This window comes from Balaenoptera borealis, assembly GCF_965194805.1.
Source record: "Balaenoptera borealis genome assembly, chromosome: 15".
Lineage (NCBI taxonomy): Eukaryota > Metazoa > Chordata > Mammalia > Artiodactyla > Balaenopteridae > Balaenoptera > Balaenoptera borealis.
This window is the reverse complement of record NC_138871.1, coordinates 45,866,922-45,894,549: the sequence shown is the minus strand read 5'-3', so window position 1 is coordinate 45,894,549 and position 27,628 is coordinate 45,866,922. Positions and strand designations below refer to the sequence as shown.

General features: G+C 39.7%; 1 protein-coding gene across 11 annotated transcripts in view; it reads left to right on the top strand.

Moving 5' to 3' along the window:
* EML6 (EMAP like 6) overlaps nucleotides 1-27,628 on the top strand; it is a 348,966-nt gene that overhangs the window by 12,006 nt on the left and 309,332 nt on the right. For 9 of the 11 annotated variants that reach the window (XM_082357942.1, XM_082357941.1, XM_082357938.1 and 6 more), the window contains one exon: nucleotides 22,596-23,324. The exons of 1 other annotated variant lie outside the window; for it this stretch is intronic. In XM_082357942.1, the coding sequence (XP_082214068.1) occupies nucleotides 23,128-23,324 (197 nt within the window). In that variant the 5' untranslated portion in view covers nucleotides 22,596-23,127. Of the gene's footprint in view, nucleotides 1-20,711; nucleotides 20,813-22,595; nucleotides 23,325-27,628 lie in introns of all 11 variants that reach the window. One more of the 11 variants, XM_082357934.1, reaches the window with a different exon arrangement.

Below are 27,628 nucleotides of genomic sequence, written 5' to 3'. Positions count from 1 at the left end.
AGCACGTTTTGCTGTTTATTGCTGTATAACAAGCCATCCCAAAATATCGTAGCTAAACAACAATCTATTATTTCTCGTGATTCTGTGGGTTGACTCAGCTCCATTGAGAGGAACTTCTGCTCTGTGTTGTGTGGCTGAGGACACTCATGCTGTTGCATTCTGTTGGCAGCTTGGTTGGAACTGGAATGTCCAAATGGCCTCCAGGGCCCCTCTCCACTTGGCCTTTCACCCTTCAGGGGTCTAGCTCCAAGATGAAGCATTACAAGAGGACAAGCTCCCATGTGCAAGTGCTTGTTAAACCTCTGCTATCACCACATTCGCTCATGTCCCATTGGCCAAAGCAAGTTACACGGTCAAGGCCAGAGCCAAGGACTTGAGAACACAAGGGCATGAATGCCACAGAGTGTTTTTCACTGGGGCCACCAGAGTAACATACTGACACACCATGTTTTCCTCTAATGTTTTGTTTGACAGGATGGGCTTACTTCCCTCTGAAGAAGTCACTAGTAGGAAACAAGTGAAACACTGAACCTGTACCAGAGATCACACAGGTGAAATTTCTCTGACTTTAAAAAACATCCCTCAAAAATCTTAGAGTACGGCCAAGTAGTGTTGATTATAAAGGTAAAATGTGTAAACTGCAGCATAGTTTTAGAAAGCATCAGTTTATCCAGCTATTGGGAGACAAGCTTTACTACACAGATGGGTCCTTTTGACTCTCTTTGCCCAGGATTCATAGGAGGATCTCTGTCTGTGGCCGCAGATGTCTCTGCAGTTCTTGCCATCAGGCTGAAGCAGGGGGACATGAGTGTGGATGGATGGTATAGTGCCAATCATCACTGCCACCAAAGGGCTTGAGTCTCACTGATAGTGAGTAGACCAATATGACAAATGATTCCATCCAGTGTAAAACATTCAAATTCAAAAAGACAACTCTGTGTAGGGGATAAATTATTAGCCAAGGGATGCTAACAGGAAAATTGGAATTTTATGGTTAAATTGAATCTGTTTAGAAGAAAAACAAAACAGACTAAATCAACAGACTAACTGAATCTCGACCAGCAGGGAGCAGGCATATTGCCTGTTAATATGAAAAATTATTTTGACAATTCTAAAAAAATCAATGATGGTGGAGAGAGTGAATGTTGAAAGAACTGCTTAAATCCTAATATAGTTAACAGTATCAAGAAGGAAAGGCAAAAAGAGGATAGTAGTAAAATAAAACCAAGCATCTCCTGCAAATATGAGATGATTGGACTTGCTCTTTAAGGTCATGTAATTTCGAAAATGGTGCTTATTTTTATTCTCTTCTTTTTCCCCTAATAATTACAGAGTAAATGCTGATAGAAACATGGATTGGGGTATGTAAAAATCTATTTAAAAGAAGAAATAGGTTGGTAAAAATGTGGCCTTCTGCATAAATTTGCTTTATGTAATATTTAGTTAAAGCAAAAATTATAAAGATTTGAAATGACAAACAGAATAGAGTGATTCATCCATCCATTTATTTGATTGCATTAAAATGAAAAACTGAACAATTTATTTTAAGTAATAAGTCAAAGATATTCAAATTATATAATACTCTTTAGCCCCTCAAGTATTTTTCTCCTTGTCTGGGATTGGCCAATACCAAGAACCATGCTTCTTCCTGAAATATGGTGAAAGAAATGCTTTGATGAGTCTTCCTAGGTAGCACAGACATGACCATGATAGTGGTTTGGTGATGACTGCTAATTTATTGCATGTGTAGTGTGTGCCAGGCACTGTGTTAAGTGCTTTACATGCTTATTCTCAGTAATCATCATCCCCACATTACAAATGAGGAAACTGAGGCACAAAGGTACATGTTTAAATCACATGTTGACAGTTTAGTAAAAGGCGAAGATGGGATTTGAAGCAGGCACTCTGCCTGCAGCTCCAACATCCCACTGACTTCCAAGCTGTATCAAAACAAGGACTGGGGGACTTCCCTGGTGGCACAGTGGTTAAGAATCCACCTGCCAATGCAGGGGACACGGGTTTGAGGCCTGGTCCGGGAAGATCCCACATGCTGTGGAGCAGCTAAGCCCGTGTGCCACAACTACTGAGCCTGTGCTCTAGAGCCGCGAACCACAACTACTGAAGCCTGCGTGCCACAACTGCTGAAGCCTGTGCGTCTAGAGCCCGTGCTCCACAGCAAGAGAAGCCACCGCAATGAGAAGCTCGTGTACCACAATGAAGAGTAGCCCCCGCTCGCCGCAACTAGAGAAAGCCCGCCTGCAGCAACGAAGACCCAACACAGCCAAAAATAAGATAAATAAAATGAATTTATAAGAAAACAAGGGCTGGGATGAATAAAACTGTGAGTTACCATAGCAACCAAAGAAAGGAAGCTGAAGAGTTTTTGACATACCCAGCTCAATAAATAATCTGCTACGCCAATTTTCTTCTTTCTACTCACATCCTTTTATTTTTCTACTGTTACTTTTACAAAGCAAAAAAGCTATCCAAACAGTCCACCCTTTAAACTAACAGGAGACTAGAAAAATCTAGTCCTGTAGATATCATTTATTTGCACTTTTCTTCCTTTGTAGATTCAGTAAGAAAACAAATTCTGTATTTTCCATTTAATTTAATGGAATTAAATTACGGTTGATCTCTTGGGACGCAGGAGAGCTCCCTGTTTTAACGACATAGTCCTATGTCGCCATCTAGAGGAAGAAATATAAAAATCTCTTTTATCTTTACTTGGGCTGTCAATTTTTAGCAGTTTCATGATTCAAACAAAGATTATTTATTACATACAAAGAGATAAAAGCAGAATTTAAAAAACAAAATTTTTAGTGCACTTTGAATCAAACATTTCAAGAGTATTACAAACTGGACTACGGTTTAGAGAAATAAGAGTATTATGAAAAGTTGATTCTTGTATTTTTAAGGAAGATTTGGCGTTTTCATCAAGTTCTAATGTACTGAAATGTTTTTTTTTCATAAAATATATTTGTGAGCATGGTCCTTTCTTTTTTTAAAAATTTTATTTATTTATTTATTTATTTTTGGCTGCGTTGGGTCTTTGTTGCTGCTCGCGGGCTTTCTCCAGTTGCGGCGAGCGAGGGCTACTCTGCATTGCGGTGCGTGGGCTTCTCATTGTGGTGGCTTCTCTTGCTGTGGAGCACAGGCTCTAGACGCACAGGCTTCAGTAGTTGTGGCGCGCAGGCTTCAGTAGTTGTGGCTCGCGGGCTCTAGAGTGCAGACTCAGTAGTTGTGGCACACGGGATTAGTTGCTCCGTGGCATGTGGAATCTTCCCAGACCAGGCCTCAAACCCGTGTCCCCTGCATTGGTAGGTGGATTCTTAACCACTGTGCCTCCAGGGAAGTCCCGGTTTTTCTTTCTAAAGGTTTAGGTTCAAGGAGCAGAAGACAAACTGCATCTCTTTCTAAGGTTACTTCTGTTGGCGTGGCACCAACAGAAGTTTAGAACATACCTGAACTCTTTGCTGGCAGGACCCTATGGATCTCACCACTTTCCATCCCCAGCAACCAGAGAAGTTCTGGCCCATTGTTGGTACTCAATAAACACTTGTCAAGTGAATGTTTTCCTTCTTGTGTTCTATAAGTAATCAACCTTTGTTGTATAACTGTGCAGATAACCTAGAATAAACCAAAAATCCTGGTCAGGGCCCAGCCAGTGAGTAAAATGAGATTTCTTTAAGGCAAGTCAGCCTCCAGAATTAAAAAAAGAAATACCCCTTGATTTTCACAGAGCCTAAAATTCCATTATGAACAACTCACCTCTTTGAGTGATACCTTTTAACAATATCCTATTAAAAGTTCACACTTCATAGGAAAATTAGCATTTTAAGTGCTATTAACTCTAAATTTGGCTGGGTCAAGGGCAGACCTAACCCCTAGGTACAACAGGGATTGTGAAAGGTGATGGGTTGAGATGTGGGAGGAAAATATTAGAAGTTCTATTGATGGCATCTTTAAAATGTCTTTGTTTTGCATGATTTATAAGATACATAATTTAATAATACAGTAGTATATGTACATAAACATTGGAATATTCATTCAAAAATTTTTCCTAATAAATTTTTTAAAAAATTAATTAATTTATTTAGTTTTGGCTGTGTTGGGTCTTCGTTGCTGCGTGCGGGCTTTCTCTAGTTGCGGTGAGCGGGGGCTGCTCTTCATTGCGGTGCGCGGGCTTCTCATTGCAATGGCTTCTCTTGTTGCGGAGCACGGGCTCTAGGTGCACAGGCTCCAGTAGTTGTGGCGTGCGGGCTCAGTAGTTGTGGCACATGGGTTTAGTTGCTCCGCAGCATGTGGGATCTTCCTAGATCAGGGATTGAACCCTTGTCCCCTGCATTGGCAGGCGGATTCTTAACCACTGTGCCACCAGGGAAGTCCCTTTCCTAACAAATTTGAAGACCACTGGTGGAAACATGACTTTGGAGTCTGGCCTAAGCACGAAGTCCTGCTCTGTCCTTATCAGGTTGTAGGAAACTGGAAAAATTCTTTAACCTCTTTAAGCCTTTATTTTCTCTTTCATAAGAGGGGATAATAATATTACTTTTACAACATTGTGGTGGAAATTGAATGAGTTGTCTGTAAAGTGTTCAGCCCTGGGCCTAGAAAATCTTAAAAGTTTGATAAATACAGCCGACTTCACAGGTGTGTGACCTGTGCAGTTGCACAGGGCCCCACTCAGAAGGGGCTCGTGTTTGGTTTAATGCTCTGCTATCTCTGTCTTGAGATTTTAACAGTTTTTTGATCAAGTGCCTTGCATTTTCATTTTGTCCTGGGCCATGCAAATTATGTAGCCGGTCTTGGTAAAGGGTAATTCTCGATGTTGGTCTAGCTAAATTTGCCATCCATGTTTTCTTAGTTTAGTTGTAAAGCTTCATACTTTGGTCCACATGCCCATTTAAGCTTCTTTAGGTCACCAAGAATACTCCCTGGGGGATGAGCAGTCTTTAAAAAAATTTTTTTTTCTTGAGGTGTAATTCACATACCATAAAACTTAACATTTAAAAGTGTACAATTCTGTTGTTTTAACCCCCTCCCCCAGTTTCACTGAGATATAATTGACAACATTATTTTAAGTCTAGTCACAAGGTGCCTGGTCTTTCTAAAGAGCCCTAGTTTCTCTCTTGTTTTCACCATTTTTGAAGTAGAATCTCAACAAATGATGTGTGGTTGGACTGTACTACTTCCCTGAAATATGTTTTACCAGTAACAGACTAATGTTCTTAATTACCCATAACATTTTAGAGGTGGAAGAGATCCTACAGATTATTCATCTTACAGCTGAGTAAACCAAGACCTGAAGAGATTGAGTGCCTGTTCAGTGCCCTGCAGGAAGTGATTAGGGCTGGAACTCAGGTCTTGTTTTCATTCCATGTGCCCCTGGCTCAATAATTCTGTCCTCTATTCAGATTGCTCACCTTTCCTCAGTGGAATCAAAACGTTTTCTAATATGGAAGATTAGGTATTTGTGGGTACCAGCACCAGGGTTCACAAAAGGGCATTTTTTAGTCTCCTTTCCATCAGTAAAATGTTTTCAGAAATTCAGGATTTCAGGGGTCAGGATATTTGGATTATAAATATTTCTCTAACTTTCCTCACTCTAGGGCACGACTAATTGATTCTGAGGGCTTCACGTTACCATTCATTTGATGACATTACTGTGCCTTCTGTGTACAATTTTGAACTTATTACAGTCTATAATGGTAGTGATTTAATGAACTTGTGGCATATTATTTAGCTCATTAAAGTCTTTGCATTTAAGCTATGTTGATGCTTTTAAGACTGTGGAGAATTATTAGTTCGATGCAGCATTAGTTCCGATATATTCTACAATTTGGCAGAAAACTTTGGTTTAGAGAACAGACACCAATTTCATGGCCGGGCAGCATATAAACACAACAATAGTAACTCAGGCAATCACATAGACACATGTATAATCAAGTCCAACTCTTATTTTAAATTATTTGGGAGCCTTCTGTGGGAGGATATTTTAAATAGTGATTATATATAATATTATTAACGATAAAAATATTTTGAATATTTACCATGTGCTAGGCATTCTAAACATACATTATTTCATCCACAACATATTTATGAAGTGGGTTATTATTTTCATCTCCATTTTACAGATGAAGAAACCAAGATGTTAGGAGGTAAATAACTTGCCCAGGGTCTCATATCCAGATGGCAGAGGTGGATGTGATTGTAAGCATCTGACTCCAGAGCCTGAATCCCTAACTATCACCATGCGCTTCCTATTTCTCATTAGATGAAGTAATACAACAAGATTTTACTTGTCCTATTTTAATGAAAATGTAATAAAGAAAACACTTGCAGGGATAATGAATAAACACCTTCAGATGAAAATAAGTCCAAGAGAAGATTCTGTAGGGGATGCTACTTTTTTGACTGTGCCACTTGGAACCCTGGCTGGAGCAGTCAGAGAGGATGGGCCCTGTTCAGAATCCTGGCTCTAACAATATTTGAAGCAGTTTTTTTAAAAATTGGAAATATGAAATATTTAAACAATTTTAAATATATACAAAAGTAGAGAGAATAATATAGGGAACCTGTCCATAGCCGTTACCCAGCTTCAGTAATTATCAGCTCAGAGCCGATCTAATTTCATCTCCTACCCTCTACAGATTACTTTTAAGCAAATTCAGACCTCAAAATTTTTCATACATAAATATTTCAGCATGTATCTCTAAAAGATAAGGATTCACTTTAAAAAGCATAATCACAATGCTATTATAACACCTGAAAATTCTAATACCTTAAAATAATCAAATATTGAGTATTCACATTTCCATGTTTATCTCATAGTGGTTCTTTTATTTTTAATGGTTTGTTCAAATCAGAATCCAAGTAAACTCCATGAGATTGGTATGTATTTTAAGTATCTTCTTACAGTTTCCCCCTCCATCTGACATTTTTATTTCTTGTAATTTATTTGATTAAAATAAAAATAACCAAAACAGGTTTCCTTTGGAATTGCCCAAAACTGGATTTTGCTGATTGCATTTCTGAGGTATAATTTATTATGCTCCAATATGATGACTGAAAACGTTTTAATTTTTATAACTTTAGAATCTATCCTCAGGGACATAACCATTTTATTTTATTTTTTTGCCTTCAGGTACATCCTTGGGAATGTACAGTCAATCTTCCTTGTTTTAAAATAGTGGAGTTTTAATTTGCATTTCTCTTATTTTGAGCATTTCTTTTTTTCCATATTATTAAGGACCATTTTTATTTCTTCTTACGTAGACTGCCTATTCATATTTTTCCATAGAGTTAGTAGGCTTATTTTTTTTATCAAAAGAAGTTCATATATTAGAGATATTTATCCCTTCTCTGTGATTTTGATTACAAATATTTTCCCCAGTTAATCATTTTTCTTTTCACTTTCTTATGCTATTCTCTGCCATGCAAGAGTTTCTTAATTTTTTTTTTTTTTTTTTTTAGTTATTGAGTGTATCAATTTTTGCCCATATTACTTCTGGATTTTGCATCATAGTTAGAAATATTTTTCCACGTTGTAGGTGAATTAACTCACGTTTTCTTTCAGTGCTTGATGATTTTATGTTTACATTTACAGTTGACTCTTGAACGACAGGGGTTTGAACTGTGAGAGCCCACTTACACGCAGATTTTTTTTCAATAGTAAATACTACAGAACTAGACAATTCCTGGTTGGTTGAATCCGGGGATACGGAACCATGAAGACAGGGGAGTTGCATATACAGAGGACCAACTATAAATTATACTTGAATTTTTTGACTCCCCAGAGGTTTGGATGCCCCTAACCCCTGTGTTGTTCAAAGGTCAACTGTATATTTCTGTATACATGTATTTAATGTATATAACGGTGTCAGGTGGAATGAATCAAATTCTATCTTCTTGAGAGCAGGTTTTAAAATTCGGGACTTAATAAAAATAACAAAGTGATCTGTTGGGAAGACGTGGGCCCACATTTTCTGGTATAATCCGATCAGAGAAGTAAAAGCCCACAGCGGGTTCTGCTCTGCACCTGCGGCTCATTCTTCCTGAAGAGCTGGCGTTGACACTTAGGCCCTCAGGCTACTAGAATAATTCACGCTCTGGTCCACTCATGGCTGGCTGCTTCTCCTCCCTGGCCCTCTGGTCACCCTCTTGTCCTAAGGGCACTTACCCTGTCACTCGTGCTGCAAGTGCTGACACTGAGTCCATGCTTAGTAGGGAATCTCTGTCAGTTGATCTTGGCAGAGGGCTTTGCTCCCTCCGTGTCACACTCACTAACCTGAAAAGTGGTTGGGCCTCTGCTTGGACCTTTAGAAATCTGTAATCTGAGTGCTTGCACACCAGTGTTCTCTTGGCAGACTGTGTTCTCTCAGATTAGTGGGGAAAGGAAAGCTTCTATTTTGTTACCATTTGTGAGAAGAGTCACTTTCTTACAGTAATAACGACAATAATACTGGTTAAAATGCATGGACTTGGTGGGAATGTAAATTGATACAACCACTATGGAAAACAGTATGGAGGTTCCTTAAAAAACTAAAAATAGAACTACCATATGACCCAGCAATCCCACTACTGGGCATATACCCTGAGAAAACCATAATTCAAAAAGAGTCATGTACCACTATGTTCATTGCAGCACTATTTACAATAGCCAGGACATGGAATCAACCTAAATGTCCATCGACAGATGAATGGATAAAGAAGATGTGGCACATAAGTACAATGGAATATTAGCCATTAAAGGAAACGAAATTGAGTTATTTGTAGTGAGGTGGATGGACCTAGAGTTTGTCATACAGAGTGAAGTAAGTCAGAAAGAGAAAAACAAATACTGTATGCTAACACATATATATGGAATCAAAAAAAAAAAAAAAGGTACTGATGAACCTAGTTGCAGGGCAGGAATAAAGAGGTAGACATAGAGAATGGACTTGAGGACGTGGTGGGGGAGGGGGAAGCTGGGGCGAAGTGAGAGTAGCATCAACATATATACACTACCGAATGTAAAATAGATAGCTAGTGGGAAGCAGCAGCATAGCACAGGGAGATCAGCTCAGTGCTTTGCGATGACCTAGAGGGGTGGGATAGGGAGGATGGGAGGGAGGCTCAAGAGGGAGGAGATATGGGGACATATGTATGCGTATGGCTGATTCACTTTTGTGTACAACAGAAACTAACAGTATTGTGAAGCAATTATACTCCAATAAAGTTCTATTTTTAAAAAAAGATAAAAATAAAATAAAATGTATGGAATGCTTACTGTGTACAAGGCACCAGGCATACCCCAACACTCGTGGGGGCAGGGCAAGAACACTCCAGGAGTTCATTCCATATGTCTACATGCTTGAAAGTTAGATATCGAGCAAGCTGTCTCTTACCATGTCAAATATGCTTTCATAGCAACCTGGAAGGACAGAGTCAAATGTAGAATTCTTAGACTCCCTTGAGCTCCATGCCAGAATGTGGCAGTGTGAGGAGAAGTGGCCCCCTGCCTTCAGGCTGCCTTCCTTCTCATCCCACCTCCTACTCCGTCCGCACCACCAGGGGCCTTGAGCACAAATTTGCGTGCACTCGGCCCATACAGCCAAGCTTCAGATTCATGCCTTCCCACCCCACAGATAGCGTGCCTTCACATCATCCTTTAACTTAGGAGAGTACACCCAAGCAGAGCAGTCCAGAAGAGAGCCCTGTATGTGGACTCAGGCATTTTTGCACAGGTAATTCTAGGGTCTCAGATGCCTGTAGTAAAGGGAGGGAGGAGTATGGGTTCTGGGTGGAAATGTCTCCTTGGCCCTGAAAAATCTTTACCCATAAGGAAGAGGAGAGTTCATACGGGGCCTCAGGTTGCTTATGTATTTAACTCATTCAGTCCTTACCGACAATCCTATGAGATAGATGCTATTATGTCCATTTTACAGATGAGGAAACTGAGGCTTGGATTAGGTAACCTGTCCAAGGCCAAAAGACTACTAAGTGACAGAGTAAGGATTACAATTTGGTCAGTCTGCCTCCAGAACCTTGTCTTCTGAACTGAAAGGATTTCCCCATATCACACTATTCCCATGATACTTTCTGTGCAGCATTATTAATCCCTCCCCACAGCAGTACTCAGGAGTTGATAACTATACAAGCAGTCAATAAAGTTGTTATTGTGGATTTTCTTCATTCTTGGCCATGACCTGAGCCTCCTTTAGTAGTAAAATTTAGGTATTTCTAAGTTACTTTCCAGCTCTAGAATCCTGTGATTCTTTTTTTTTTTTTAATTAATTATTTATTTGGTTGCACCGGGTCTTAGCTGTGACATGTGGGCTCCTTAGTTGCAGCTCACAGACTCCTTAGCTGCTGCTTGCTGACTTCTTAGTTGCAGCATGTGAACTCTTAGTTGTGGCATGCATGTGGGATCTAGTTCCCTGACCAGGGATTGAAACCGGGCCCCTGCATTGGGAGTGCAGAGTCTTATCCACTGCACCACCAGGGAAGTCCCTAGAATCCTGTGATTCTTAAGTGGAGATGATTATGATTTCCCCTTCAGTGTAAGCTTAAGCAGTGTTCTAGAAAGTATACCTGAAGGTAACACAAAACTACTAATAATTAAGAATTATAATTAGAAATAATAATTAAATTATTATCATAGAAACCTACCTATCAGTGAGTTTGCCATACATCTTTAAAGTTTTGGAACACAACATCTTCTATGGGAACCTCTCATTGTTCTCACTAGGAAATACTGCAAAAATTTTAGAGAAGGCACATTAATTAGCCTATAGGGTTCACTTAGGAAGAATATGTAGTGATGTCAGCTTCAATGATCCAGATCTAACAACTAGATGTTACCCCTAATATAATCAACCTAAAACATTTAAAATGTACTGAATGTATAGCATATGTTATTAGCTATGTGACTAATTTTTCATATTCTTTCTTTGAGATTAGAAATCTCATGCAAGAGTTTCAGTAGGGGCTTTATTAGAGAGGAACACTATGACTAAATTATTACCAGGAGCAGAAAAAAAGAATTATTGCCAGGGCTAATGTTTGGATTAAGAAATATCAAATGATGTGCTGAAGTTGTAGATGTCTGTATGTTGCAAGTGGGTCTTCAGGTAAACTAAACTTTACATAGAGTCATAGCTAGTTACATTTTAAAGGCAGACTTTCTGTGTATCTAGGAATGCTTTTAAGAATGGGTCCTTTTCAAGCATGGATTTAAAAGGCCTTTTCTTGTCTGATCGGATTCTTTCATGTTATCTCGATTGAATAGGGAATATACAGGAATTCTATCTTCAATAAAAAATCATGGAAGCTTTTCATTGATTAGATCTCCTCTTGGACTGTAGTGTCTACTTCTAGCTCAATACACAGAGCCTCTTTATCCTTTGTTAAAAATGTTTGAAAAGAGACGGGGGGAAAACTTTAAAAGTTCTTTCTCTACGAGTTAATGATAATCGCCCATTCCTTTTAGACCTAGCATTTACATCTTCCAATGTGACCTGTATAGTTCACCTAAAATGTTTAATATTCCTATAAAACATTAAACATAGGATAAGTCCTGAATGATAGATTAAAACCATGAACTTTAATTTAAAAATCTTTTCCTCTATGAATATGAAATAATTTCTGCTGTAAGAATGACTGGCATTTAAGGAATCAAAAAGCAAGAAATTATTAATATGTATAATAGGAAATCTGCATGTAACAACCAAGTAAAATGAGTCAAACTTTGTTTTTATTTTTATTCTTAATAGCTTTGATATATAATTTACATACTATAAATTCATCCATTTAAAGTGTACAATTCAGTGGTTTTCAGTATATAAAGAATTGAGCAATCATCAACACAATCTAATTTTAGAACATTTTTATCACCCTCCCATACCACAATCCCATACTCATTAGTAGTTATTCACATTTCCCCCACCTACCCATCTTCTTCTCTAGTGAACCACTAATCTACTTTATGTCTATACAAATTTGCCTCTTCTGAATATTCCATCTGGAAATAGAATCATACAATGTGTGGTCTTTTGCAACTGGCTTCTTTCATCTAGAATAACATTTTCAAGGTTCTATGTTGTAACTTGTAACAATTCTTCATTTCTTTTCATTGAGGAATAATATTCCATTATATGGATGTATATATTTTACTTATCCATTCATTGATTGATGGGCATTTAGATTAATTACACTTTTTGACTATTGTGGATAATGCTGCTATGAACATTCATGTATTGGGTTGGCCAAGAAGTACCTTCGGTTTTTTAAATAAAAATAAAAGACACATTTCTCATTTTCACCAAGACCTTTATTGAACAATGTAGTCACCCTTTTGTCCCACTACCTTCTGCCATTTTTCAGGCAACTTCATAATTCCATCTTCCCCAAACTTTTTATCTTTTTGAGCAAAGAACTGTTCCAGGTGCCTTTTACAGTCTTTCAGGGAATTGAAATTTTTTCTGTTAAGAGAATTTTATAAAGACCAAAGTAAATGGAAATCCGAAGGTGCCATGTCTGATGAAAATGGCGGATGAGTCAGAACTTCCCAGCCAAGCTGTAACAGTTTTTACCTCGTCATCAAAGAAACATGTGGTCTTGCGTTATCCTGATAGAAGATTACGCGTTTTCTGTTGACTAATTCTGGACACTTTTCGTCAAGTGCTGCTTTCAGTTGGTCTTATTGGGAGCAGTGCTTGTTGGAATTAATCGTTTGCTTTTCTGGAAGGAGCTCATAATAGAGGACTCATAATAGAGGAACTCATAATAGAGGACTCCTTTCCAATCCCACCATATACACACCATCACCTTCTTTGGATGAAGACGGGCCTTTGGTGTGGTTCATTTTGCTTGCCCCACGATCTCTTCTGTTCCACATTATTGTACAGTGTTCACTTTTCTTTGCCTGTCACAATTTGTTTTAAAAACGGAACGTTTTCATTATGTTTAAGTAGAGAATCTCATGAGGAAATAGTCAAGAAGGTTTTTTTTCTTAACTTATGTGGAACCCAAACATCAAAGTGATTAACATAACCAAGCTGGTGCAAATGATTTTCAATGCTTGATTTGGATATTTTAGTATGTTGGCTATCTCCTGCGTGGTATAACGTTGATTGTTCTCAGTTAATGTCTGAATTTGATCGCTATCAACTTCAACTGGTCTACCCGACCATGGAGCATCGTCCAGTGAGAAATCTCCAGCACGAAACTTCGCAAACCACTTTTGACACATTAGATCAGTCACAGCACCTTCTCCATACACTGCACAAATCTTTTTTTTTTTTTTTTTGCATTTCGGTTGCGTTTTTATCTTTCTTGAAATAATAAAGCATAATGTGCCGGAAATGCTTTTTTCTTCCATCTTCAATATTAAAATGGCTACACCAATTCACCAATTTTGATGTCTTTTTTTAAATGCTCGCTGATTTGACAGCTGTCACATACAATCTAACAAAATTGTTTCTAATGAAGTTAAAGACAACTAAGTGCTAGTAGAGCCATCTTATGGAAAAAAATGAATGAACCTTTTGGCTAACGCAATAGAAGTTTTTGTGTGGATGTATTTCTCTTGGGTATATATCTAGAAATGGGATTGCTGGATGACATGGTGACTCCATGTTTAACTTTTGGAGGAACTGCCAGATTGTTTTCCAAAGCAGCTGCATCATTTTACATTCTCACCAGCAGTGTATGAGGGTTCCAGTTTCTCCACATCCTCTCTGATGCTTGTAATTGTCTTATTACAGCAGGTGTGAAGTGGTATTTCATTGTGGTTTTGATTGCATTTCCGTGGTAGCTAATGATGTAGAGAATCTTTTCATGTGTTATTTTTAAGTATTTTACTTGGTTAAAAATATGGACTCTAACCCCATTAGTTGATTGCTGGTGAAATATCATCGTCAATTTTTTGTAGTTCAATGGTATCTAAAGTGTAATGCTAATGAGGTCAAGGCTACACGGTCTAGCTCCAAATAAATTGGTTATCTTTTACAGAGAAAACTCTGGTTAAACAACTACACTCATATGCCCTAACTCTGTTCAATGATCTGACAGGCTCTTGATATTGCCAATTAACAGAGTCTAGAAAGATCAGCCGAAGGGTTTGTCCTAATGACTACAAATATCATTTCAAGAAAAATACAGTCTATCATCAACAGATATTTTTAAGAGCAATGACTTATTTTTTTTTGAAATATCGTTGACTTACAATATTAGTTTCAGGTGGACAGCATAGTGATTCAATACATTTATAGATTATACTCTGTTTAAAGTTATTACAAAATAGTGGTTATATTTCTCTGTTCTGTACAATATATCCTTGTACTTATTTTATACATAGTAGTTTGTATCTCTTAATCCCATACCCCTATCTGGCCCTTTCCCCTTCCTTGTTCCCACTGGTATCCACTAGTTTGTTTTCTATATCTGTCAGTCTGTTTTTGTTTTGTTATATACATTTGCTTGTTTTATTTTTTAGATTCCACATATAAGTGATAGCATAGAGTATTTGTCTTTCTCCCTCTGACTTATTTCACTAAGCATAATACTCTCTAAGTCCATCCACGTTGTTTCAAATGGCATAATTTCATTCTTTTATATGGCTAATATTCCATTGTGTGTGTGTGTGTGTGTGTGTGTGTGTGTGTATAAATATATATCACATCTTCTTTATCCACTTATCTGTTAATGGACACTTGAGTTGCTTCCATGTCTTGGCTATTGCAAATAATGCTGCTATGAACATTGGGGTGCATGTATATTTTCAAAACAGTGGCTTTTTTTTCAGATATATACCCAGGAGTATATATTCCAGGAGTGGAATTGGTGGATCATATGGTAGTTACATTTTTAGTTTTTTGAGGAACCTCTGTATTGTTTTCCATAGTGGCTGCACCAATTTACATTCCCTTCAACAGTGTACAAGGGTTTCCTTTTCTCCACATTCTCGCCAACATTTGATATTTGTAGACTTTTTGATGATAGCCATTCTGACAGGTGTGAGGTGATATCTCATTATAGTTTTGATTTGCATTTCTCTAATAGAGATGTTGAGCATCTTTTCATGCTTGTTAGCCATCTATATGTCTTCTTTGGAAAAATGTTTATCCAGATCTTCCACTCATTTTAAAATCGTGTTGCTTTTTGATATTGAGCTATGTGAGCTGTTAATGTATTTTGGCTATCAACTTCTTGTCAGTCATATCATTTGCAAATATTTTCTCCCATTCAGTAGGTTGTCTTTTCACTTTGTTGATGGTTTCCTTTGCTGTGCAAAAGATTTTAAGTTTAATTAGATCCCATTTATTTATTTTTGTTTTTATTTCTTTTGCCTTTGGAGATGGATCCAAAAATTATTGCTATGGTTTATATCAAAGAGTGTTCTGCCTATGTTCTCTTCTAGGAGTTTTATGGTTTCAGGTCTTTTATTTAGGTCTTTAATCCATTCTGAGCTTATTTTTATATATGGTGTGAGGAAATGTTCTAATCTCATTCTTTTACATGTAGCTGTCCAGTTTTCCCAGAACCCTTTATTGAAGAGACTGTCTTTTCTCCATAGTATATTGTTGCCTCCTTTGCTGTAGATTAATTGACCATAGATGCATGGATAATGACTTATTGTTTTAATAAAAATGGTACATGCTCATTTCAAATATTTTTGAAAAATCAGAAAGGTCCAAAAGAAGGCAAAAAGTTATTCTAAATCTCACTGCTCCAGAAATAACTAGGTTAGGTTTTGGTGAACTATATTACAATATCTCTATACAGACATAGTTAGATGCATGGCAGATAACTAAATGGATAGAAATAATTTCATGAGAATGGAATTATACCATTCTCATGAATTTTTTTTAAATAAAGGGTTTCAACTAATTTTACTTAATAACAAAAAAAAAAAGTGAAACTGAAGAATGAATGAGGAGAACTGTTTCCTTAATAGACTGATTCATTGCTCCCCTCCCATCTTTTTACCATGCTTTACCATTTCTGATTCTTTTGTTCACTTCTTGCACGGCTGAATATCATTGTCAGGTAGTTTTTTTATGAATGTGTTAGCAGAAACTTCTGGTGAACACCAACATTGCTTTTCCATTTCCTTCTTAGTAAAATTTTCCTGATTTTAAATGTACACACTGCCCCCATTATATATTGTATAATCCTAGCCTCCCTTGCAGCTAGATGCACTCTAAGTTCTGGCCAATGTGATGTAAGCAGAAGTGTATGAAACTTACAGAAAATATTCTTAAAGGGAGGGGATCTTCTTTTCTCCTTCCTGCTAGCTGTATTGCAAATGTAAATGCTGAAGTTTGATCTGTCATCTTAAACCATGAGGTGAAAGATCTGTATTAATGTATAACAAGACAGGAAGATTCTGGGTATCTGAAAATTTCCTTAATCTGCTATACTTCCAAACATTTTATGTGGTAGAGAAACTTCTACCTTCTTTAATGGTTTATTTGGGTTCTTTAGTCACTTGCCATTAAACTTCATTATAACTGTCACAAGGGCTAAAAAATGCCCTGAAGTTCTTTAATGTCAGAGAATGTCTGCCTGTTGCTTTTACACTTAACAGTTTAGCTGGGTATAATTCTAACATTATACTTTCCTTCTCTATCAGAACTTATAAATACTGCTCCATTTTTTCTGGCATTGGAGGTTGCAGTGCAGAATGTGAGGCCAGCCTGATTTCTACACGCATCCTCCATTTTTGTTTCTGCCTAGATCCTTGAGAAACATTTTCCCAGTCTTTTATAATAAAAAATTTCAGACATACAGAAAAAAGATACATAAAGCAACTGCTAATATTTGCCATATTTGCTTTATCTCTCCTGTGCATGTGTGTTTGTATGTACATAGAGAACACATTTCTTCCTGAATCACTTGAAGGTAAGTTGTAGATGTAACATTTTATTCCTCAATGCTTCAGGATGTGTTTCCTTAGAATACAATTTTCCAAAGAATAAGAACAGTAATTCTCTAATATCCGCTAGAACAGGGGTCCCCAACCCCAGGGCCTTGGACTAGTACGGGTCCTCGGCCTGTTAGGAACCCGGCCGCACGGTAGGAGGTGAGCAGCGGGCGAGCCAGAGAAGCTTCGACTGCTGCTCGCTCCCCATCGCTCCCCATCGCTCGCATTACTGCCTGAATCATCCCCCCCACATCCGTGGAAAAATTGTCTTCCACGAAACCGGTCCCTGGTGCCAAAAAGGTTGGGGACCACTGCTCTAGAATAATCCTTTTTGTATTAAAATTCCCCAATTGTTCGTTCTCCTACATTGTCTTTTGTGGCCTTAAAAAAAAAAATCAGGATCCAAGATCCAATCAGGAGTCACCCATTGTATTTGGTTGTTATATCTCTTTAGTCTCTTTTAACCAAGAATAATCCCCCACCTTTTTGTTATGTATTTTTTGTTTCATTACGTTTGCTTTTTTGATCAAGCCAGACCACTTGTGTTGTATGCTGCCCTATTTTCTGGCTTTACCTGATTGTTTACCTATGGTTTCAGTTAACTTGTTCATCTATCCCATATTTTCTGTAAACTTAGAGTTAAGTCATAAGGCTTGATTAGACTTTAGTTATTTGGCCAAAAATGTTTTATGCAGTATTTCATACTGCATCACATCAGGAGGCAGAAGGAGCAGATTGTGCCAGTACTGGTGATACTAAGTTTGATAATTTAATTGAGATGGTGACCTCCAGAGCACTCGATTTAAAGTTACATAATTTGTAGGGTGATTCTTTAGCATTATGGGAAGGAATATCCTCTCATCTAATCATTTTGGTATACATTTGCAACCTTTTCCTGCATCAGTTACATCATTGGATGATTTTCTAAATCTATTATTTTCCCTACATTTATTAGCTAGCATTCTTATGTAAATAGCTTTCCTTTATCAACTGAGGATAAACTTCAGTTCCTCCAAGAAGACAAAGTAAATGCTTAAATGTTTCTCTTTAACTACTAATTGGCAGGGGTGGTATAACAGTCCTCTCTAAAGTTGGCAAATGATTTTGAAATATTATTTATTCTTGAAGTTAAATAATTTTGCTAGGATATGCCTCCAAGGAGACTATTCTATATCATCTTTTTTTTTTTCTTATATACAGTGTACCACTTTAATCTGCAGATTCAGTTAATATATTTCTCTATTTTATTTTCTGTTCCATTTGTTGGCTTCTCTAATTTAGGAATGCCAATGATCTGTAGTTGGGTTAGCTTTGCTGTTGCAAGCATTATCTATTTTAATATCCTTGGCTTTTTCCTCTGCATTTCTTGTGATAATTTCTGGTGTTTCCTCCATACTGGTAATATGATTTCCATTTTTTTTTCTGTTGTTTCAAATGTATTCATTAGATCTGAAACTGTGTTCATATTTGATTACTTCTTTAGCTTGGCTTTTATTTTTAGTATCCATCTTTAAGCTCTTGATATTTTGAATTCATATTGTAACTAAGTTCTTCTTTGGTAGAGAATCTGCTTCTTTGACATAAATTTTCTTCATCAATCTTTCGCATATAATGTACCTTTCTTTCAAGATTTTGGTTTGCTTTTGCTATGCCCTTACTTTTTCTTTTAAAGGTATTTAAAAAAAAATTATTATTTTTAACATTTATTTATTATTAATTAATTTATTTATTTTTGGCTGCGTTGGGTCTTCGTTGCTACGTGCGGGCTTTCTCTAGTTGCCGCGAGCGGGGGCTACTCCTCGCTGCGGTGCGTGGGCCTCTCATTGTGGTGGCTTCTCTTGTTGCAGAGCACGGGCTCTAGGTGCATGGGCTTCAGTAGTTCTGGCGCATGGGCTCAGTAGTCGTGCGTGGGCTCAGTAGTTGTGCCTCACGGGCTCCAGAGCACAGGCTCAGTAGTTGTGGTGCACGGGCTTAGTTGCTCTGTGGCATGTGGGATCTTCCCAGACCAAGGATCGAACCCATGTCTTCTGCGTTGGCAGGCAGATTCCTAACCACTGCGGCACCAGGGAAGTCCCTGCCCTTACTTTTTTTGTTGCTTATGTTTGATGGGGCAGCTCTTTCCAAATCATTTATTCAGATACATTATGTATGAATTCTTCTAGACATTCTTCTCACCTTATCTGAGAATAAGTTTATCTTCTCAGAGCTATAGTGGCTGGATATTGCTTTTTATCCACTTTCCTGTAGCCTAAAATTGGAAAAGCGTTGAGTAGGAAAAACAGTGAGATCTATTGGGATTGAGCATAGCTTCTGCTAGGGAATAGGCCTTTGCTATTTCTTGAGATCCTGTGAAATGTCCAGTTCCAGAGCCCCTTCCATGCAGCCAAAGGTGTATCTCACTCCTGTGGATTCTGGCTTATTCTCTTGACTCTGCAGAGTGCCCTGATGATGGCAGATACTGGTAAAACATTTGATTTCTGTTGAAGACCCAAGGTAATACACAGGGTCTTCTTCTCTAAAAGTATCCTCTCTACAACCTGGAAACTATACACTTACTCTCTTGTTTTACTTTTATAAATGGAAGTATTTTAGTGAGAATTTTCATGAGTTCCTGAACTTACCTTATGTCCTTAATACTGTTTCTTGAGAATATTTTTCCCTCTCATTGTCTAAGAAACATGAGGTGGAAAATTCTCTAACTGTGCCTTACTCTGCTGTATTTTCTCATCAGTTGTTTAATAATAAATAGATCTATGTCTTGAATTGGGAGGTATAGGTATACTCATTTAACTAAAAGTACAATATGGTATAGCATGGTGGTCACTAGTTATATTAAAGGTAACTGAGGAAATGAACATGTCATGTTATATCCATTTCTATTTGTTGAGGAGACTCTTTTCAACATCCTTTTGTAATTTTTCTGGAAGATGTCCCTTCCTTTCTGGACCATTGCTACTACCTCTAATGTAGAACCCCAACCAAGGTCTACCTTAAGCCTCTAATACCCAAAGCTTTGACTACTGGTGTTTTCATTGTTATTCCCTTCTTCCCCGCCCCCCGAAAAAATCCAATGGCCTTCCATTATTTTAAGAATATGGTGCAAACCTCTAGGTTCAGCTCCATTCACAATCTAACCTTTCAGGTTTATGTCCCCTTCTCATCTTACACGAATTCTCTCTTGCACCAGTTCTATTCTCTAAATCTTTGTTTTTCTGTATCTACCCTTTTACTCTATAGACCCATGCAGAGTGCTTTCAATTTATGTTTACTTATCTCAATTCTACCTTTATTTCCTATTTCCTCCATGAAGTCCTTCCTGACTTATAGCTGGAAAAGCTCTTCATCTTGTGAATTTTTATATAGAATTTACTGTCTCTATTTAATTCATTGGCACTGTTTTATGGCATGGCATTATTGGTCATTATATTTTAGCTTATGTCTCAGATCTTTCAGACCATGTTTTTTTGTTTGTTTTTGTTTTTACATTTGGTAGTGCCCTTATTGTCTAGCACAGCGCGACTTCATGGATTTGTAGATCTTTGTTTACTTAAAAAGAATGATGAGACCAATTCACATCCTCTTCACTGCTGCAGGCAGCAACCGCTCATCCAAACTCTGGCACTTCTAATCTCCTAGAGGCTTTCCTACCATTCAGAGGGCTGTGCTAAAGCTTGAGGTAGTTGAAGAACTGAGTAAGGGATTACTCTGAGAGCACAGAAAGGAAAGGGCATGCTAAAAATGTCCCTTTAATCGTCCTTCTGCAGCTTTTTAGTCAGTGAGATTTTGAAGCCTCTTCTTGCAGGTCAGCTGTTGCCCGGATTTGAAAAGAGGCTACTTCAGAACACACTGGAATTCACAGTTCACTTGGATAGATGCCACTGGCTTCTGCGTTTGAGGGTCAAGGTTAGTTGTTCGTGGCGTGAGCACCTTCCCATTTGCAAAATCTGGTTATCCTTAACTACCCAAGTCTTATGAAGCAGCTCATAGGAAGGCGCTGGTTCTTAGGACAATGTGAGACCACATCCCCAGCATTTTTCTTAAACGCGGCATTACTGCACTTTAACAGATTAGAATCCATCTGAATAAAAACTAAAACTGAAGTGGGAAACAAACTTGGGCTTGAGTCGGCTACAGTAGCCCTCAGGGACAGGTGCAGAAGAAATTCTCGACGTGGGCAGTAGAGATGTTATGGTCTCTATTCCTGCTCCACTGCTCTTCTTTTTAGATACACACGCACGCGGGCCGGCAGCCTTAGTCACTAGGTAACGCAGGTCGCTGGCCAGCGGTCGCCCTTGGTGCGCCTTCCTCTGCTCAGCAAAGAACAGCAAGCACCGCGGACGCAGTTAACGGCCTCTCTACGGACCACTCTGGGCGCGCGGAATCCTGGGACTTGTGGTCCGGCTCCGTGCGCTCCCTGTCCGGGCCCGCGTGGAGCGGACTACATTTCCCAGGATGCATCGGAGGAAGGAGGCAACAGGGGAGGTGGAAGGAGGGGGCGGTCCCAGCGCTCAGGGGCACCGCCGTTTCCAAGCGCCGAGATCTCGCCTAGTAACCCGCAGCCGCGGTTCCCGAAAGCGGCGCTGTGGCCCCGCCCCCGGAGCCTCGGCTGGAGGAAGAACCTGTCTCCCGCGGCGCCCCAGTGACGAAGCCTATCCTCGGGTGCGGGAGGCGGGGAAGGGTTGGGAAGTGGGGGACAAGCAGAGGATTTCGCTCGCCCGTGCGAGATCCGGGACGTGCTCGCGGCTGCCGCTCAGAGCAGAGGTTAGGGGCGGCAGAGCCGGGATGCTCCGCAGGCTAGCCTGGATCGGGTGTGGGAGGAGTGCAGGACGCCGCCAAGGCGGCACTGTGCGCGGGCCGGGGTGTCCCCCGGGGCCGGCATCCCTCAGGTCGGCAGAGACCAATGCCTGGGATGTGTGTGCGCGTATGTGGGGGCTCGCCGTCCCCAGTGGTTCCTCGGGCGCTCCCGCCCCACGCCGGGCTAGAGGCGTGACCCTTGCGCCTGCGGGACCCCATAGCTAGCGCAGACCTTCCTGGGGAGAGGTACAAGATTTTGGTCACTTGTTAATTAATTAATTTCTTGTGGACTGGGAGCGTTTGTAGGTTGAGCTTTCCTGCCTCTAGCTGCACTAGTGTCTCAGTTTCCTCCGATTCAGAAAAAATCTTTTATGGCGCTTTCAATTGGAGTTGCTAATTAGTAAGAGCTGCTAAGTTCTTGTGGTTTTCTCGGCCAAGAGACGGTTCACGGAGGATATGAATTATGAACACATACACGACAACTAATTGGAACAACTAAAAAATGACCGTTGCATATTTGCCCTGGCTCAGTGGGGAAACAGCAAATGTTCTTTTTTGGGTTTTTTTTTTAAACATCTTTATTGGAGTATAATTGCTTTACAATGGTGTGTTAGCTTCTGCTTTATAACAAAGTGAATCAGCTATACATATACATATATCCCCATATCTCCTCCCTCTTGCAGCAAATATTCTTTCAAATCGTATCGGCAGCCACCAGCCAGCAGCATTTAGGGCATATTTCATATCATTAAAAAGATGGATCTGGAGGGAGAGAGGAGGAATAGTTGACAATTTTTTAAAAACTTGGTTTAGTTTGGGGATCATTTTCTTGGACTGGGTGACTTACGCAAAACATGTTTCTTTCTTCCTCGCTCTCGCATCCTGGATGTAGACTGTCAGTTTCGGATCCAAGGATGGCGATGGCAAAGCTTACTCGAGTTCCTTGTCAAATTAAAGCTGTCACAGAATAAATCCCGCTGCCTGCTGCGAGGCCCCCGGGCACAGCAAACTTCAGTTAGTGAACTGGTAATCAGTGTTTGGATATGCAGATCCATGATTTAAAAGGCGGGGTGACCCTCCCAAAAACCTCTCACGGGGGCCGTAGCCCGCAGGTGCAGTGAGGCGTGCGCGCGCGAGTGCTGGCGCCCCAGAAGACGCCTCTCCCGTGGAGAGGGAGCCGGAGAGCCCGGCGAGGTCTGGCGGCCGCGCACCTGGCGGCTCGTCTCCGGCGGCGGCGGCGGATGATGGTTGCGGCCGGCGCGCTGGTCTGTGTCTGTGCGTCGCCGCGGAAATCAGAGCCCGGCGCTGCACGCTGAGCCCTTGCAGGTCCTCCGCATCCCGAGCCTTGGAGAGGACAGACCCGGAGCCCAGGGGCCGCGGACCCGCGTGCGGAGGGACCGGGGGGCGAGTGGGGTCAGCTTATCATGGCGGATCGGACAGCTCCCAGCTGCCAGCTCCGGCTGGAGTGGGTGTACGGGTACCGGGGTCACCAGTGCCGCAACAACCTGTACTACACCGCCGGCAAGGAAGTGGTCTACTTTGTGGCTGGCGTCGGGGTGGTTTACAGCACCCGCGAGCACAGCCAAAAATTCTTCTTGGGACACAACGACGACATTATCAGGTAAGGAGGTGGCCTGGGGCGGTGGGGAGGGGTTGGGTGTGAAGGTTGGAAGGGTGAGGAGAAGGATGACCAACTGGGCTTTCCTGGGGTCAGATCCGGAAGCCCCATGGAATAAAGGAGTCTCTCTGGAACCTCATGGAATTACAGACGGGCTACTGATTCTAAGGCTGGGGCAGAAGCAGGGTAGGGGGTGCAGGTGTGGAGGGAGAGATTTCTTTTTATTCCTCCGGAAGTCTTTTAAATCTCTAAGGAGTTAAGGGTCCTGATGCTTTTTTGGTGTTCATTCCGGCTACAAGTGGAAGGATCCTGGGTAAACTATCAAACACTTCTCCTTCCCTCCCTAACTAGGAAAATGTAGGACCAATAACCTGAACTGTGGGTATCATCTTTGGGGGGCTCTTTAGAAGGTTCCTCAGCAAGCAAGAGGATTGAAAAAAAAAAAAACCCTAAAAGAAATTTTGCTAAAGGTAATTGGGATCTTCATTCCAGATGCTTTGAAACTAAGAAATTTCTGCTGTGGGTGGGGAGTTTGTTCTCTAATATTTCCCTTGGTAGTGACTTAGTGCCAAAAAGCATATTTATGGATGCTTCCACACCATCACTGAGGTTATAAAAGGCTGGCAGTTGCTGGACCACAAAACCCTACCAGCCAGCCCACAGAATGACCAACATCTAGTAGCGGATGGCGGGACTGATTAGAAGAACAAAACTGGATGAATAGACATTTTAGGGGTCCTCCTTATTAAATTGTAGAGGGGTATATTTTGATTTTTGGCCCTGTCCTCTCATCTTTGGACCAGACGCATTTTCCTCCAGCCCTTGTCAGCTTCTTGTGTGACCAAACAAGGTGTGGTCCAGATGCTGTTCACAGGGAATCCTTTTCAGCCTTCAGCAGTTAGGGAAGATTTCCACGATATGGGAGCCTCAGCCCACAGGGAAAATGACTTGCTGAGGATGGACCACAACTGACAGAGACCATATTTGTACCTTCCAGACTTGTGTGTTCATTGTTCACGTTTCAGAATATTGCCACTTGTGCTCTAAGTTTCCTTTCATAATGAAGTAAATGGTTAAGTGGTGTAATGATAATGGTCTTAATGTCTCTGTGGGAAGAATGATTTTTAAAAACTAGCTTTTTCCCCTCTTATAGTGTTGTGATTATTCTGTATTCTGGAGCCTTCTTTCCCCCCAAGCCCTAAAGTTGAAAAAATTGTTACAGAAAGTAAAAACTTAATATTTGAAAATGCAGTGAGATATATTTTTTAAAAAGTCTTGAATTTTAGAAGATGAAAATTTTAAGTACTAGGAGCTCTACCGTTCTCAAGATTGGGTGGAACTGACATGTAAAACTTTCTTCATGTCACGTATGACAGAATAGCTTTCTTCTCTCCCTGCTATGGTAATGGTTGTGATTGGGGCATCCTTACTTAGTCCCATCCTGGAGATTTTGCTTCTGTAATTGCTGAACTGATTATTAAAGTCACAGGTGCAAATGATTAACAGTGACTCGTGAAAAGGTTAGATATTTAAAAATTAAAACCCATTATGTTTTTGCTCTTTCTTAATGCAGTGCTTTCCATTACACCATCAAAATAAGTTGTAGTCCTTTAGGGGAAGGGAGAGAGTGGCAATTAAACAGAAAATTCCCTGCAGTTAAATAATAGTAATGTGACAGTTCACTGAACTACTTTGAGGATTTGAACTCCTAATCTTAATTTTTTTTCTCTAATAGGAAAAAAAATTAAATGCACTGTTGAAACTGAAGGTGGGAAAAGGGTGGAGTTGCAGTGAACCACTGTTATGACAGGCTATCGGACTAGTGGGGATGTGATGATATCTGGCTTAGTTGAAGAAACACTCAGATTTGAAGATAAGGTGAATGAAGTTATTTGTGTAACTAGGTTTGCAAGGAGCTTCAATTTTGAAAAGAAAAAAAAAGATGATTTAGCTTCTGGTCTTGTTATTAAGATAGTTATATCTTTGTGCTTTACAGTGACATAGTAGCAAGGCTGCCTGCAGAGAAAGGACTTTATTGCTAAATTTTCGATGATATTTGGTTGGGTCTGAGTATAGGTGAGCAGAGTTCTTTAATATCCATGTATGTGTTTGCACATAGGAATAAAATTAAGTCCAACAGATTAAAAAACACAGACCACAGATCATTATATAATTAAGAGCTGTAAAATTAGAGAATGTAGAATGTTTATGTTGTTATTTTGCTTTATCGTCTATATGTAAATATCTTTTTCCGGTGAAGGTGGTACACAAGCAATATTTGTTTTTATCCTTAGTATATGGGACTCTTAAGTGCCATTTCCTTGATAATTTTATTCCCAGAAACATACTAGATGTTTGAAATTAGTATTGTAAAATGTTAGGAATATTAATGTATTAACTGTATATATGGAAAGGAAATTTGTACTCCTTTATCTTTATGAATTTCAACTCATTTCTGTATAGCCAGTTATACTACTGATTTTCTATTTAAAATATTGCCGTTTCTCATTGAATGAGGAGGACTAAACCTAAGGTACTAGTGCAGAAATGTTTGGGGTTTTTTGGAATCATGACATAAATATTAAAACTTCCAACTCTTGATTCCATCAAACGAGATAATGTAAGTAATTGTCCACATAGCTTTTGCATTAGTTTGAAAGATATATTCATAATGCATACATTTCCCACTGTTTTATTTATTGTGCTACTTTCCCGAGAATATTAACTAGAAAGCAGCCCAACAAATATTGATACCACACTCCATTTTAGAAAACCGTGTCATCTCTGAGATGACGATGAACTTTAATAATAATACTGTAGGATTTGGCAGAGCTCATTAGAGTTCAGCGTATGTTTCCTCCTGATTTGACAGACTATGTGTTTAAGTCAGATTTTTTAAGATGTTAATATGTGAAGCATAATGTGATTTATTGGATATGGAGGCTTAGTTTTATTCTCTTGAATGACTACACTTCAATACAGTTAACAGATTAGCGGATGATGCCATATTTTAACTCTGATAACATTGTGATGGGACAAATAAATATTAAAGCAACACTCAAATCAGGGCTTGAAGGCAAGGACAGTAATACAGGCAGGAATAATTACTAACTTGGTTTCTGCTGCAGGTAGCAGACCATGACACAGAACTGGAGCAAATGAAAGAAAAGGTCATGAACACATTTGCTCTCTGTCACCTCCCGTCCATTTTCACAGTGACTCCAGTTGAGACATTTCTCTCCTTACTCTGGATCCCTATTTTGCGTCTGACTAGTCCCCTGTCTCCCTTTTCGTTTCTCTTATTTTTCAGCTCTCTGTTGCAAGGGAGGTTTTTCGGGCAGTACCATTTTAGGGGAAAGGGCACTGACTTTGATTTCACACCCACTTGGGTTTGAGCCCACTCTGCTGTTTGTTTACTAGAGGCATCCGAGTGAGTGGCTTGACCTCTCAGGGCCTTGTTTGTTTGTGAAAGGGTGGGTAACAACACCTAAGTTGCAGAATTGTAACTATTAGAAGTAATGTTTGCAAATAGTTTAGCGTGGGGCCTGGCCCTTTATCGTTGCTCAATAAATGCTCTTAGTAATGATAGTAGTAGTACAGTATTTAATCAAAAACACACACGTACACCAAAGACATAAAAATGTTTCCTCACTGTCCATAGTCTGAAGTCCAAAATTCTGAGTTTTCCATTCTGCCTGGTCTTAACCCACCTTTCTACCTTCATTTTCCTTTTCTTTAAAAAAAATCATAAATTGTTTGCTTCCCACTTGCCATGTAATAAGATTACTATGTTCTTTCCTGTCTCACGCTGCGATGATTTATCTCCCCCTTCGTCCTTCTTCTCCTGATCCCTTTCCCCCAGTGGCATAGTGGTGGGAGCATGGGCCTTGGTCAGACAGACCTGATTTTGAACCTAGATGTGCCACCAGTTGGGTGGCTTGGGGAAGCTACTAAACCTGTGTGAGTCTCAACTGTCATCAGTAAAATAGCTTCTCATACATGCAATGGAGGTTTAGAGGTACCTAACTTGTAGCTTGTGGAGATAACATACAAGGTTCCCCACAGTGTTTGGCAAATAGGAAGTGCCCGCCGCAGGGAGCCTATTTGTATCTACGTCTTGCATGGCCCCATCCATTTCAATCTCACCTCTCCCATGAGACCTTTTACCATCCTTAGATGAAGGGGTGCCTTAGATGAAGGAATGCCTTGCACTCCTAAAGTTTTGCATCTTTTGTGACCGATGCTACTCACTTGATATATATCATTTAGTGCCGTTGTTTCACTCTGAATATTTTCATTTGTAAATG